The sequence below is a fragment of the Sipha flava genome, unplaced genomic scaffold, assembly GCF_003268045.1.
Source record: "Sipha flava isolate LNK unplaced genomic scaffold, YSA_version1 2_pilon_pilon, whole genome shotgun sequence".
NCBI lineage: Eukaryota > Metazoa > Arthropoda > Insecta > Hemiptera > Aphididae > Sipha > Sipha flava.
The window spans coordinates 3,955,011-3,972,251 of NW_020272972.1; the positions used below are offsets into that span (position 1 = coordinate 3,955,011).

At 31.2% G+C, this 17,241-nt stretch overlaps 1 protein-coding gene across 1 annotated transcript; it reads left to right on the plus strand.

Moving 5' to 3' along the window:
- The first annotated feature begins 2,226 nt into the window (after window positions 1-2,226).
- LOC112686040 (KRAB-A domain-containing protein 2-like) lies at window positions 2,227-2,568 on the plus strand. Its single transcript, XM_025558145.1, has one exon. The coding sequence runs from the start codon at window positions 2,227-2,229 to the stop codon at window positions 2,566-2,568; it is 342 nt and encodes a 113-aa protein (XP_025413930.1).
- The last annotated feature ends 14,673 nt before the right edge of the window (window positions 2,569-17,241 follow it).

The following is a 17,241-nucleotide window of genomic DNA, read 5'->3' on the forward strand; positions in this document are numbered from 1 at the left end:
TGGTTGTATGTTATATTATAAATATAAAATAACAATATATATATTGAATATTTTTATTGAAATGATCAGGCTAGTTTAAACTCCTGAAAAATCTATCACTGTTATGAAAAGAAATTAAAAACTTTATCTACTGCTGTTCAAATGAATTAGATTAACCTAAATCTTAATCTTCTTATTTCATAGTAGAATTAAATATAGATATAAACTATGCTATGCATGTAAAAAATAATTTGATGATTTTGATTTAAAATCCTAAACAAATTTAACAAATTTTAAAAGTTTTTGTTAATGTTTTTATGGATTTAGAACCCATTAAGTGTAACTGTATTAGTATTGTGTTTGATTGAAATTTGTATAAAAGTAAAATGGGTGTTTTTTAGTGAACAATGTAACTCATAAAGTGCATACTTGAGTATTCAACACTGTCAATAGAAAAATATGTAGTGTTTAAAATTTAAGAGACAGTACTGTGTCAAATTTTTTATGCCGCCAAAATTTTTTGCACGTTTTAGGAAAATCCCCACCCATATTAATTAGATCTCAAGAAAAAAAGTATCAATTATCACTAAATATATAGCGTTTGTTCTTTTGACTATTGAGTTCTTATAATATTAAGTATCTTATGTTTAGATTTATGACGGTTGCAACTATACCTACATACTAAATGGTACAACATATGGGGAAAAATATTCACATATTTTATAATTATAAATATTTTTTGTTCGCTTTATTATCACAATACAGACAAATTAACACGCTTATACGCCCACACGAGCACACGTTCACACATTAGTCCAACTGGTTTTAGGTCCACCAGTGCCATGCAAATGGATAAGTAATAATAATATAATTTAACTTCAAATGTTAATGTGGGCAAAAGGAAATGTGAACAACATTGTAAGTAACATTAAAGTGGATTGTATGTCCTCTAAACTGAACAAAATATGGATACTTAACAAAACGGGTTTGCCTTTTAAGTTCGCAACGCGGGCAGCAGTAGTACAGATTGGCACCTAACCGTAGTGGTATGCGTTTCCGTATATTTAACCGATTCGAAAAACAAAAAAAAGAACTCAAACCAATTTCAGTACGAAAAGAATTCGTGTAGACGATAAATATATTTGTGTATACCATAATATCATTGATTTATAATGTTATCTTGCGTAGTCTTAATGAGTTGTGTTTCCCACGTTATATGGAATCTAACATATTAGGAAAGGTATTATGCAATAAAAATGATAAAGTTTATTTCAACGACTTTACGATACTGTCTTTGTCGTTCAGAAATATAATTTTCACAGATTTTAGTACGTACTACGTGCATTTTGTTCGGAACTGCTGCAATATTTCAACTTATATTAGTGTGTATGTACAATATATATAACAATTGGGCAAAATGAGTGTCATTAAAAATAATATTAATTTTAAAAATTTGTTTGACGAAAAGATTAAAAAAATTAATTTTAGTGTAAATTCAATGGCCATAGCTAATGAAGAAAATTACGAAAAAATAATAAATGGAGTTCTTGAAGCTAAACATCGGAAAAATAAGACTTCATTAGATTACAGACGTTTGAATCGCTACGATATTATAAAAGTAGTTGAAGTTAATAAATTGATTTTCCATTACATAGATCAAAAAATAATGAAGTTAAATACTATTTACATAATAATGAAATATATGATGTTCTTGAAAAGTCACATAAAGAAACAGGGCATGGTGGACTCCATAAAATGATTTATCATTTAAAAAATGGTTACGTTAATATATCACGTCCTATTATTCAAATATATTTAAACAATTGTGTAACGTGTTTAAAAAAAAGAGTTTCAAAAAAAAGAGGAGTAGTTGTTAAACCTATGATATTTAATGAAGTCAATGCACGTGGACAGATCGATTTAATTGATATGCAGTCATGCCATGATGGTGGGTACAAATTTATATTAAATTACCAGGACCATTTATCAAAATTTGTAACGTTGCGTGCACTAAAAACAAAAACTGCAGCTGAAGTAACATATTATTTAATTTATGTATTTTGTACTTTTGGAGCACCTTCAATTCTTCAGTCAGACAACGGCCGTGAATTCGTTAATTGTATAATTGATGAATTAAAAAATATGTGGCCACAACTTAAGATTGTACATGGGAAACCTCGCCACTCTCGGAGTCAAGGAAGTGTTGAAAGGGCAAACAGGGATGTGTAAGATATTTTATGGGCATGGATGTCGGACAATAAATCCAATAAATGGAGTGAAGGTCTTCGATTTTGCCAGTTTCAAAAAAATAATAGCTATCATTCTGGTATTAAACAATCACCATTTGAGGTATTATTCGGCAGAAAAGTACAACTTGGCCTCACTTTAAGTGCCCTACCTGAGAATATACTCAAAACATTAAATTCTGAGAATGATTTAGAGCAAGCAATTCTTTCATTAGAGCTAATTAATTATGAATTAACCGAAACAGAAATAAATGAAGATAATATTTTAGAGCAGGTCTCAACTGCAAGTAAAAATAATATTTTAGAGCAGGCCTCAATTGCAAGTGAATCGGTATTAGAATAAATTATAATTGTGCAAGGTAAAATAAATAAAAATAAAAAGCTAGCTGTAAGTTCATTACATAACCAAGCAAAACGAATGAAAACTGATAGTATCTTGAAGTATCCAGTCGTTTCAATCGGTACAAATGTAACGTTAGGTGTACCAAATGTAGATAGAAGTATAGGAGATTCGAAAAATATCATAGGTAATACATTATTTTATGTTTATAAATAATCATATTAGTAAGTGATGTACTTTCATTTATTAGGTGTTATAATGGAAGTAACGACGGACGACTTGTATAAAATTGGTACTAAAAATGACATTATTGCATAACTATTTAGTCGTAACCAATTTTCATATTGTGATGGGGTAAATATATTAAATTTAAATGATATACCTACTGATAAAATGTCTCTAAGAGCTGCAAATTCAAAAGAATCAATGATTGAAGGGCAAGGTTTTTTTTAAATGTTTTTGTACACGTAAATACTATAATAATAAATGTATATGTAAAAAAAAAAAAATGTAATATGCATCTCACGCTGTCATAACTCACTTGATTGTAAGAATAAATAATGATTAAGTATATTTAATTAATAATTGTATTTGATTTTAGTAATTGTAGTCTTATAATAATATTTTTTTTATACGAAAAAGTGGTAATTTATATAACATGTTTTTAAATTTTGTGATTTGTACAATGATTGTATACATTTCACAATTTGTACAGTGATTATTGTACACATCGCGAATTGTATAATGCACTTGTACAATCTAGTTACTTTGTACAGCAACACTGTACAATTCGCAATGTGTACAAAAATCACTGTACAAAATGTGAAATATACAATTCCGGACTTTGTATTTAACAAGACCAATAGGTGAATAGAACAGAGTATAAGTGTTACGTAAATGAGAATACTTAGATGGATGAGTGGAGTGACAAGAGAAGATAAAATAAGAAACGAATATGTGAGAAGTAATATTAGTGTAACATCGATAGTGGACAAAATGAGAGAAAATAGACCAAAATGGTCTGAGCATGTGATGTAGCGAGAGGAAAGAAGATTAGTAAGAGTGCTTATGAAAATAAATGTTGATGGGAATAAAGAAAAATGAAGACCAAAAATAAGATGGTTGAATACGATTGAAAATGATATGAGGGTTTTTGGTGTATTCGTAAGAAATTTAGAAAATCGAGACTACTGGAGTTTAAGAACAAGGGTGGCCGAATCCAAATATTTGGGAGAAAGGCGAAGAATGAAGAAGAAGAAAGTAATATCACTACAAAAAAATAAATATACATTGTGTATTTATACAATATGTATTTGACCTGTATTGACTCTGTATTGTATTTTCTGTTGTATTTGACCCTGTATTTGACTCAAGTTGTCCAGAATTTCCAGTTATATCAAGGTTCTGCACCTAAATTGTATTCTGGGTCTTTCAAATTTCATATGACAGTTAAATGTAAAAGATACACATCCATCGCAATTTGAATTCTACGCAAAATTATTGGCTTTTAATTCGGTAGAAAAAATAAAACTAGTTTGTTTTGAAACCACGTATTTTAAAAATTAATAATGTGTTCATAAATGTTTTGTTTTGATAATTATTTTCAAATTAAAATATTCCATGAAGAAATGAAGTGTAGTTGTGCATTTGTGACTGGCGTTATGTTCAACCGAGGAATGTTTGTATTCATACGTGTTTTTCGACATTTGAAATCTAAAGAATTAGGATTTTTCCGTGGTACAGACGGCCGTAATTATTCATATTGTCGTTTAGTATATACACTATTGTTACATGTTTCGTATTTCATAACATCGCGACATTTATGCGATATACACGTTTGTGTACAACGTATTATATCAAATGTATATTATTTAAAGAGTCAATGAATGCATTACGAGGAATTTTGCGCGTTATTTTTAAATAATTTTAATTGGAAATCCGTTTGTGACCGTGAGTCGAATTCGTGAATCGAACGGGGAGCGCGGAAAATATAATAACGATGCTACACGTCTTCCGTCGTCGAAAACTGTATTGCGACGATCGTATTTTTTTTTCACTTCTTTTCTCGCATACACAACATAATAGTGAAATATTTGTTGTGAATAGTTATGAAATTACAACGATATTATTGTTGATTTAAAAATATCAATATTTACCACGCGGCTCGCGCTTCCCTTGGGAGGGGCGCCTCACAATTTGGGAACCTCTGGCCCATAGGATAAGTGAATAAATTAATGTTTTATTATCTTTAATGTTATTATTTAATTGGTTAAATTGTTTCATGTTCTTTGTTTAACATCATGATATCATTATTCATAATCCTTATATGTTTTGTTCCAAAAAAATATTCAATTGATAGTCTATGGTCCATAAATATTAAATATTTAAGTATATAGGTAACCATAATTTTTTAAATATTATGAAGTCGATAAATTTAATCAGTTGCCCCACCCTTTCAAAAGTTGAAATGACGCCCCTGGTTTAAGTGCATACATGAGTGCATCTGCTGCTGCGTGCAGATATGCAAAACCGAAAAGTCGTAACATTTCGATTTCATATCATCGTTACCGTATCGTGTTATTAGTGGTGGGCGGAAGTAATTGATTCCTACAGAATTAGTCGATAGTAGTATCCTATTCAGTGGCGGATTTAGCGTTTTGATGCGCATAGGCTTAATCACTCTAGCAATCTCTTCACACTACTAAGGAACCAAGAATACCAGGTCTAAAGTTCAAAATGCATCCAAATTGCATGCCAGGTCTTAGAGGGTTCTGTCCGAATTGCATGCTACGTCTTACAAGAGTCTGTTTGAATTTCATGCCACGTCTCAGAGATGTATGTTCGAATTGCATGCCGGTTCGATTTTAGCAATTTTTTTTATTATTTATTTTTAATATCCTGGGATGCTGTATTTTATCAATCCATTTTCCCTCTAATTTTATGTAAGCCGTACACAAACGTATACAACAAGCTCACTGTAGCTGAACTCCATATTATCTTGATGTAGTCCATAGTCCGTAAGTCATATTTATATATGTATATTAAATAATAACAATTAAAATAAATCAATTTACATTTATTTTTAATATTAAGATCTTTCCATTTATGCTCCCAAGCTATGGTATAATATATTCACAAAGACTAGAAAACCTTCCCTGAATATCATATATTTAATTGGTCAACCCCGGCAACATTAAACTACCTTTCAATATCATTGCACAATAAATTTTGAAAATAAAATTTAAAATCATAAATTACAACAAGTGTTTTGTTTTTTTTCACTAAACATTTTTTCAACTTGAGGTTCAATGATCACACTACAGTTAAGTTCAAAAACGTTTAAAAACGTAACTACGTTGCTTCTGCCTTCTATGCGGACCGGACATGTAAAAACACATAGTGATAGCGGCATAATTCTACCTTATCTATAATAGGTAATATTTCAGACATTACATCATACAATTTTAAAGTTAATCGTCTGTACTCTATATCTATAGTCAATACTCTACTTTATCGATATAATAATATTGTTATCTGGTATTGAACATCATTAAATGTCTATACATACGAATGTATACGTACCTATAGCTTAAAAATTAAATTTTAAAAATGTCTAAATATAAGCAAAATTGAATGCTTTTTTATCAAAAAAATGAATAAATAAAAAAATAACGTACGTGTTGCACTTAGTGAGAATCTACAATAGTATATTACTAAACTTGTATAACGTATGTCGTCTTTTTCTTCTTCACTGGCATTTATAAATCTATTAGAGTTTTTGCCACCAACACTAAATCTCTTAATTTCTCTCGATCTTGAATAATTTCTTACCATTCTTGTACTCCCACGGCTTTAAGATCTTCTTCTACTATAGTATACGTCAAACCATCTCTTCCTTGGTCTGCCTCGAGGTTTCTTCCTTTCTGGTTTCCATTCTATCACTGCCCTGATGGTTTTTTCTTCGCTTTTTTTCATGATATGTCCAAACCACTGTAATATTTGTCCTTTTATGTAGCTAATGACTGGTGCTAAGCTCAGTTCTTCCTGTAGTTCCTTATTGAACTTTCTTCTCCACTCATTTGTTCTTGCGTCACGAACTCGTCCACATATCATTCTCCATATTTTGTATTCGAAGGTTCTAAGTCTTCTTTTCATCACACTTTTGTTTTCCATACTTCACAACCATAAATGAGAGTAAGCCTTATTATTGCTGTATATAACCTTAATTTTGTCTTCTCAGACAGTGCTTTAGAATCTGACGAAATTCATATTTTTTCTCAATAAATTTGTCCAATTATAGAAAACTGTTCCACTGTCGACTTTCTTTTGCAAAACCCACATTGATACTCTCCTAGGCACTCTTCTGCTTATGGTGTTAATCGACTCAGTAACACATTAGAAAAAACTTTGTATACCGTATTTAACAGGGATATACCTCTATAATTAGAACAATTTGTTTTATCACCCTTCTTATGTAAAGGTGTGATTACGGCCTCCTTCCAACTTCTAGGTATCTGTTCTACAAGCCACATCTTCTGACAAACTTTAAATATGAAATATCGTACTTCTTTCACTCTATATTTTATCATATGTATAACGTATGTGATGAAATTAAAATTAAAATTTCAACAAAAGAATAAAGGAAATAAAGCTAGGAAAACAAATCCACAAGTATAAAATTGTACTTAGTACTATTTTCAAAAGAGTGCCCTCTGGAAGGTTTAATAAAATAAATGTTTATAATAATTTTAATATTCTTTCTATAGTAAGTAACCTAACCTAAAGGTTCATCGTACATATTATTAAATCTTTTTAAAATTATTTTTATATGTAATCGATTGTATACGCTGAAAATCTACGAGTTCGTGTGCTTTTCGTATTTAAATTTATACACGCGAAATCGGATGGAACAACAACTGCACACGGAATACGAGTCGACGCCCAAATTCGTACTTTAACCCTTAACTTGGTAGAAACAAAAATACTGCACTAAAATTCCAAACTATCACTATTTTTAATAATTAAAAACCGCAGAGTTTATTTTTAACCTAATTTTTAAAAAAAATTTACATTAGTTTTTGAAATATTTTGAATGAAAATGTGTGTCTTTAAAGATACATCACCTCAAAGAAGCTGTTTTCAACGTCGTGTCTTTTAAGATACACTACCTCGTAGACTATATTTTATTTAAGCAAAAAATTTAAGCATCGAGTTAAGGGTTAATCGTAACACGCACAACTGTGCACGCGTATCGAACCTGTAAGCTATATTTTTTTTATGCTTTATGGGATGCGTTTCGAATGTTTCGATTTCCGTGCGGTACATTGGTACGATATATTTTCAGTTCTTTGGAGACGTTTCGGTGACGTTCTCTGAGAATTTTTTGTAAGAAGTGCCAAAAACCATTTAATGTTCAACTCGTAGATAGAGAATATATATATATCTATGCGCGTGCGTGCGTGTGTATGTATTGTACTTCACGGCAGGGCCGGCTTTAGATACGATCGAAGTGTGCGATGGAACAGGGCGCCAAAATCAGAAAGGTACGTGAGAGACGTCGAAATTAGAACTAAATTTAATCAACCATTGGCGATACATATCATCTACTACGGATAGAAAAAAAAGTTACGATATGCTTCAATATAAATTCGATTACTATTATAATTATCATTATTTATTATTCTATCGACATGCAAGGATAGGCCGCTCTTGTAGGTACAATTACAGTTTTATAAACTAGCATTATATTATTTCGAGTAATATTACGTTTGTTCTCCGAATGATTTACAACTATATGGCAAATATGCTAGTTTGAACAATTATTTCGAGCATTTATGATGATGAACGAGGCTCATAATATGTATAATGAGGTCCCTCCAGTTACCAAAAGTCTGCCGGTTTTAGTTATATGTTTAAATCGTTTAAGATTTCCAAAATAATTCTTGCACTGAGTGCTGAAAGAGATTAATCCGGCCCTGTTTCACGGGGATACAATAGTTTACATACGAATAATAACGAATAAATAAAGATAGGTGGGCAGCGTCGGTGCGCAAATAACGGATAATTATTAAATAGTAATTTCAGTTCTGTATGTGCATCATATAAATCATGTAGGATTGCTCAATATGTTGCACTGCGACATACATGTACTATATTTTATGCCGTCGAAACAATAATTTACATTGACGTTTCTAAGATTTTCGAATGCGAAAACCACTCCGTTTTTTAGTGCACATACGCTCGGAATTATTATTGTACACGTGCATATTAGTTTACTGTTAACATATAATACGAACAGCCGATGCTGGATTTGGTATTGCAAAAATAGTGTTGATTGTAATTTATTTATTTATAGGTACATATAAAATTAATATTATGTTTGTTACTTGTAATGTATATGTATGCACAACTCATTTTTACATTGTTAATAATAATAATTGTACATTGTTCAAGGTCAATAAATACTATTAAGATTTTTATTTTCTCTGATTCATTCGCGTTCACACATAATTATTATTATTATTATTCATATAATTATTCATATAAAACTAATAAAGCTTTAAATACGTAGTAATTATGTACGTGTTTTATATAAATTTATATATATATTAATTCGCGATTAACATTTACCAATTTTTTTTTACAGTTAAAAATACGAATCATTTTTGTACATTTTTTATACTTCCTGTATTTTAGTTCGACGGCGTTTTCATTAAATTAAATATCAGTATTTGTCTATAGTTTACCAACGTTTCATCATATACTGTAATAGTGTTATTATCGTGTATCTAGTTGTGGTTACAACTCTGCTACGTATTGTAAATATCATGTCGTGTATCTGTTCGAGTCGTAGTGTCAAAACTTTTCATCCAATTGGACCCACGCTGAACAACGTAAATTGCTTTATCGTGTTTTTACCGTTCGTTTATTTTTTTTAATCGGCAAGACATGGTTTTTCGATAATCTTACAACTGTTCATCTGGCCCCTCCCTACCTCTTTACAAATTGTACATTTACAACCATACAAGTCGCAAGTTGCAAATAATATTTTATTCATAACGAACAAAATATATTTCATATATCGACTCGATGGTTAGGTTAACCTAAGCAAATAATCGATTTATTTATTCATGAGTTGGTGTGATATATTCATGTATAGTTATTTGGATTCTGATGTCTAAAAAAGGGTTAATCGGAGCTCATTTTATGTCCTGTACAGTGGTAACCATATCAAAGGGTAGCCAAAATTTTTTTTTATTTTAGGTATTTTAATACAGTTTTCTGGCGCTTGTATTTTTTGACGTTTTTGATCTATATATACCATATTGTTGATAACTTTTTTTAATCAATGTATCAATGTAGATCTACTCGTATTATAAAAATTTTGTCTAAAGATTATTTGTATTGAATTTAGAACATTTTAAAACACTTTCATTCAAGACCATTGAACCAATTCCAGGCGCGACCTTGCGTGGATATACTAAATAGGTAATACACACCGCGGTTACCTCATTATAATTTGCTGTGATGCATTAAAAACAACAGTTTGATTGATATTATTACATATACTCAAGACTTGAGCGATTAACTTAAATTCAAAAATTGTACGCACATTCACGTAATAACTATACACTGGTACATATTGTAATTTATAATACACACATCGCTTCAAGGGTCCCTTTGAATTGGGTTGAAGTTTAAATAATAATATTTATTATAAACTCTTCGCAGCTCAGAATTTATTCAATTTGTTATAATCAATATATTATGTATATAGTGTGTGTGTATGTGTGTGTACTATATAAACATTATACACTTGCGTTGGACACATTGAGGTCATTGCAAAATATTCTGGAGACGATATTATATTCGATGTACGTACATAATAAAATAAAATCTTCTATATACACTGTCGTAGGTACACGATGAATATGAATACAAGTTAGGTGTACGAATTTGCAACCTTCGAATGTATGGTTTTTTTTCTCTATTCTCCTATTGTTTTTTTTTTTTTACATGAGAGTTACTTATCTGCACAGGAATGATTTACGAATATTAGTTATGGCATTATAATTAGCAATGTATATTAATGTAAATAAATTATTTTAAATTTAACACTTCTCTTTGATGCGAGCTAAACGAGATAGGATCGTGCGCGCACGTGCGTATAATACATACTCGTATGTATATTATTTTAAAATTTTCAATGTTGTTATGCACACATACGTGGCCAAAGTGTTAATCACCCGCTATTCATTGCAGGTTGGGTATTATATTTTATAAAACTAAAAACCATTTGTATCTTACGTCGCCAATAGGTACCTACATGAATTATCTAGGAGGTTTATGTCATAATCGTGGTGTATTCTTCGAACTTTTTTATTCGTCGTGATTTTTGCGTCGATCGTTTATACAGTAAAATGCGCTACGACGAAACTCGATTTCGTGTGTTACATATATTCATATGTATAAACGTTATATATTTTACCTGACAAACGCGTGAAAAACTTTCGCGTATTTACTTTTTTTTGTCTTATAACAAAATAAAATTTGTTAATCGATAAAGAAAATATCGCATTTTCTACGTTAAAACTGCGCGCGTACATCACACAACCATAGAATAATTTTTTTTTTTTTCATTTATAAAATTAATTTTTTCCATAATTTTGAATAATACACAACATCAATTATAGATTACAATGTTGATTAATCTCAACAATTTCGTAAGCACGATTAAAAATAACATATTAAAATGATATAATCGTTTTGATAACCACGGTGCCCGGCAAATTATACCGCAACATTTAATTGCCCATGAATGGCCGCGCAGATAACCTGCATATACATGCAACATGCATAATAATACGAAATAGGTAATAACTAAACTGTACCGCAAAATCTATTATTTCTACATATCAGTGATGGGCAACTGGCGGTCAGCGTACTATTTCCATCTGACCCGTGCTAAATTTTCAAATTACTTCATACAATTTTAGCATTTATCGGTATTTCATTTTATCACGTCAATCGTAAAATGTAGATGTTATATTCTTATCTATTATTGAAGTGCAGTTTAATTATAAAATGTCTTAATATAATATACAATCACATTAATTACATAGCAATAGATAATTATTTTATTCAGGGCCTGATTTAGACATTTTGAGGCCTATAGGCAAAATTAAAAATGTGGCAATTTTCGCTGGTTTTTTTTACAAAAAATTTATATTTTGTTTATATTTATTTTATACGACGAAAGCTGTATTTTTAAAATCATAAAAATATGAGTATATACCATATAGTGTATATCTCTTGTATCATAAAAATCTGAATCCCCCTTTAACTGAGGCAATACGCATTAGCCTATCATGCTTAATGGTAAATATGACCCTGATCTTATTGCATCGGTTCATTCATAGAATTTAATTATACATAATGAAATTTACTTTCTATTTTTTTTGCGTTTTCTTTACTTCGATCCGCCGGATTTTAAATTTCATTTAACTGACGACCCTCTAGTTACTTCGAGTTGTCCATCCCTGCTATAAATATATATTGTAAAATCGCGTGCATTCCTAGTGTAGAAATAATAACATTTCAATAATCTCGTTTTGCAATGTAGGTACAACGTGTATATAATAATAATAATAATAACAGATGTAGACACCCGTTTGTAATATTTTATTTTATTTCTAATTTTACAATGCGCAGCGAAACAAGTGATAATTTAAAAGTTGGCTAATCAACTGTGTTGCAGCGTGATTGGAGTGCATATTACCTATAACCTATACGTATAGACATACTTACAGTGTGTGCTGTCACAGCGTGTCTGCCGTGTTAATTTCGGCAATTCCGTTCTTATATGTATACTATATACTAAGAGCAATAGTGATATATTTGGCAGCTTGGCGTCTGTACTTCTACCGAAACGGGTGTACTATCCCTACAAGGTGTGGATGGAGTACGTGAAAATGTGTACACGCAAACCTAATACCGTAATATTGCAATTCGTGTCAATCGAAGTTTAGGAACAAAAACCTTGAACTCTCGCGGTTTTCGTTTGGATTTTTATCGTCCTCGCAAACATGTCTCGTCTTATCGTCCGTGGGAAGGGGGGATTGATCGATTTCGAAAATCTGCCATCACATGTGATATATATGCGTACAACACGCACGAATAACTCCAACTCTGTAGAATTCGAAACGTTTTCACGAGCTCCGCGGCAATTCTCTCGCCCTTTTCAGATCGTTTCGCACAGTACAAGGCAGTGGCGGTTATCGCGATGTATACGCGCACCCGCCGCCCATACATATGATGTATAGAGAGTATACGAGCGCGTGTCATCGAATATTGTGACGGTAATCTCCATCAAACTTACTCGAGTGTCTATGCGTGATTTGTATAAACACGATAAATATTCGTTCACCGAACAGTATATAATGTTATAAAAAAGTATAAAAATATACGTATGTGTGTACGTGTGCGTTGATACTCTCTCGCATGACATTATGTTGTTCGCATACACGTGTATAATTTTAATTTTGTAAAAAAAAAAAAAAGTATAATCGTGTACGGACCTTGAGAACGTCTCGGCGCGTACAGTACGCTATACACGTGCCCTGTTGTATAACGATGTTCGTACTATTTCAGCGAATCGTCGGCGTGCGAATACGTTTATTTTTAATTGTGTACAATATTAGACGTTTCATCCACGAGCCGCTCATTCGAAACGTGCATCAAATACATAAAATGTCGAGTGTACGCTGGAGTGACCATAATCAGTGCCTAAGAATGTTTTGGATGCTACAGAGTCGGTTAAAATTTTCTAATCCCGTCTCCTTTATTATTTTTTACATGTGTTCGCATACGTTTTTCTTTAAAACTGCGAGAAACGACGGTCCTTAAAGGAATACAGAAATAAGGGAGCAGCGAGGACCGTGGATACTTTTTCAATATTTTTTTTTTTTTTTTATTACAACTATGATTAAAGATCAGATTGATGAAACAATATTTATTAAAACACCCTTATTGTTAAAGTATGTTGTGGTAATTCATTATTCAGCTCGCAGTTCTGAAAATGTTTACCTTATATACCATAGAAATATACGAGTATAATATACACTATACTATTATATAATAATGATTAATAGTGTATAATTTTTTTTTAAAAATTAATATTCACTCGTTTTTATCAAAAAGTTTTGTTTTAAAGCCAATTTTTTGTATAATATACATGTGTACAATTCAAATACAATTTACTGATTGATCAGCGTACAATCATAATTTCCATACCAATCAATTTTAAATGTTGAGGGAATATACTTATCTGTATATATAATATGACCTGTCCTGGGAGATTGGTCATCGCCTATCCCGTTACCGCTAAAGCTATGAATATGAAATTTAGCCAGTAGTTTGTGAGAATGTATTTCCCAAAATTACACCTAAAAGGGTAAAAAGGTGTTTAATATTGGAAATATAATTTCTTGGCCATATTTTCAGAAAGAGGGTTATATAGGGGCTCAACATTATATTTGGTAGGATTTTTTTTTTAATCCAAGTCTTTTCCGCTGAAGCTACTTACATTGTAATGAAGCTTGAAATTATGAGTTTAAATAATGAGTTTGAAATTTAGTCAGCAAGTTCGTTTTATGATACAAAACCCCTAAGGATATTTCAAAATTTAACCTCTACAAGTGTTAAAAAGGGTAAAAATGGAAACAATTTATAGAAAATTTATATTTCTATATGCACCTTGGTCAGTGCATTTGTTATAATTATTTAAGTAATTATTGTTAAAACTGTATCATAAAGATATTACAGATATGGTGTTTATTATACTTGTTTGTTAAAGTTAATATAATAATACATTTAATGAGACCGTTTGTAGTTGATATGTCTCGGATATTATTGCCTATACTCAACACTTTATCAATAACATATATAAAACTGATAAAATAAAAAGTTATATGTAGATTACGCGAAAAACTGCACACGAACGAATTCGGATTATTCAACTAGTTAGTAATAAGTATACTCAGTAGTAACTAATAAGTTATTACCCTACTGAGTATGTACGAAGCACTAGGAAAGGATTTCCTAGTCGATACAGTTTTGGGCTTAGAGCTGCATGTATAAAGTTTTTTTTTCACTTTTTGATTTCCTAAAAAAAATATTTTATTTCATTTAATAATTACCAATTGATATAGTGTAAATAAATAAAATTAATTATTTTTAGAATATATGACGATCGTGCTCTTTTTTCAACCTATATTTTTTTTCTCACGTCGAACCAGTAATCGGTGTAATGTAAAACACTAAAATATCTCCCGGATGTGTAATTCAGCTGATATATTATGTGCATCAGATATGTCAAACTGAAAATATCAAATGAGCCAAATATTTTGAAAATTTTACTAGGACACACATAAACATTTAATGAAAATAAAAAAATGTATTTTTATTTATACAAAACCATAAATAAAACTTGTTCTACTACAGTTTATCAGAAGATAAGACATAATAATTATTATGTCTTATTCTTAGAAAAATCGTGTATTTGGTATACATTAATAAAATATACAATTTTCTATGAATCTAAGATAGTTGGAACATTTCATTAATATTTTATATTTTTTTTTTTTGTTTTGTGGATAATTGTTGGTAGCCGCGAGCCACAAAAAAATTAGCCACATGCTGCGTATTTAATATGCCAAGTGTTCCTTGTTCAAGGTGTTTAGGACCAAAAAAAGATTAATAATTCAATATAATATGTGTGTACAGTAAATGTGTTGTGTCGGGAAAAATCCGGATTTGTCAAAGTTTGAAATCCGGATTTTATTGTTGATTCGAATCCTGGATACTAAATTTTTTTTTTTTTTTTATTTTTAATCTAGAATTTATACAATCTATACTACAAAAAAAAAAGTATAATAAGCATAATGTATGTTTAATTAAGTGCAATAGCTTGAATGTCTTGAGAGAAGAAACCGTCCAGTGAAGATACTTCGACTTGAATTTACAATTATTTAGGCGTATTCATATTATGTTTATACGGTTATCTTTATAAGGTCACGGGGCCATTGTCGTTTAAGTCTCCTGGTGGGATTTCCTGGGATGGAGATGGATAATAGCTTTTTTATATGGGGATTAGGGTGATTTTGAAGGCGATTCCTAAATTTTGAGTAGTATAGTTTGGCTGTATCAGTGACTTTAGGAATGTGAAGATCTGTATGAAGTGTATGGTTTGAAATATAAGGAGGAGCATTGGTTATGAGTCGAAGAATTTTTGATTGAAACACTTGTATTTTATTTGTATTTGATTTTTTTGCCGTGCCCCAGAGCTGTATGCCATAGAGCCAGATAGGCTTAAGAAGAAGATTATATATATGAATTTTTGTTTTGAGGGATAGTTTTGAGAATTTACCGAGAATAGGTCTGAGGGAGTAGAGTCGTTGATTTAATTTTAGTTTTGTTGTGTGTATGTGTTCAGCCCATGTTAGGCGTTTTTCGAAGGTTAGACCTAGATATTTGGCTGTGTCGGAGTTTGGTATTGGTATGCCGTTTATATGTACCGGAGGAGGTTGTCTGTGACGAAGAGCAAAGGTAATGTGTACAGATTTGTTTTCATTAATTTTGACGCGCCAGAGGGAGTACCAGTGTGATAGATCATTTAGGTGTCTTTGGAGAGTAGTTAAGACCATGTCAGAATCGGTGTGGGTGGCATATATTGCTTTGTCGTCGGCATATTCAGCTGTTTGAGTGTTCGGGTTGGTGGGTTGGTCAGCAGAGTATAAATTAAAAAGAGTTGGAGATACAACAGCGCCTTGAGGGACACCAGCTTTTATTGGGGATATACTGGAGTATTCGGTTCCTGACCTGACAAAAAAGTAACGTTCGTTGAGGTATGATTTAAAAAAAAGGTAGTATGATGGGGGTAGGAACGATTTTAGTTTATAAAGAAGACCGGGATGCCAGACCTTGTCGAAGGCCTGTGCAACATCAAGAAATACTGCAGAAGTGTACAGTTTCTTTTCCAGAGAATAGGCAATAGTATCGGCTAGTCGATGCATTTGATGGATGGTTGAATGGTGTTCTCTAAAACCAAATTGCGTGTCAGGAATTAGTTTCTTTTCTTTGATGATTGGGTAGATTCTGTTTAGTATGAGTTTTTCTAAAAGTTTTGCAAAGAAAGGTAACAAACTAATTGGCCTATATGAGGAGTGGTTATCAATTGGTTTATTTGGTTTAAGGAAGAGAATAATTGTGGCAAGTTTCCATTGAATCGGGAAATATGAAAGTCGGAGTGTTGCGTTAAAAATATGAGTGATGTGTACTATAGCTTTGTTTGGAAGTTTGCGGGCTATTTCGGCTGTTATCAAATCATGACCAGGTGATTTACCTAGTGGAAATTTTTGTATGAATGATTTTATCCCATTTTGAGTGAATGGTTTGGATGGAAGTGTCATTGGGAGTGGGCTATCTAGAAAATTGCGTACTTTGGATACTAAAATTAAAATTTATATCTTGGTCAGGATTTAGGATTTCGAAAATTTATGTAAAAAAAATATTTTATACATTAGAGCAGTGGTTTTCAAACTTTTATGACCACGGAACCCTTAACAAATATTTTTTGTTTCGTGGAACCCCAACGTCTCTACCTCCAAATTAACACAA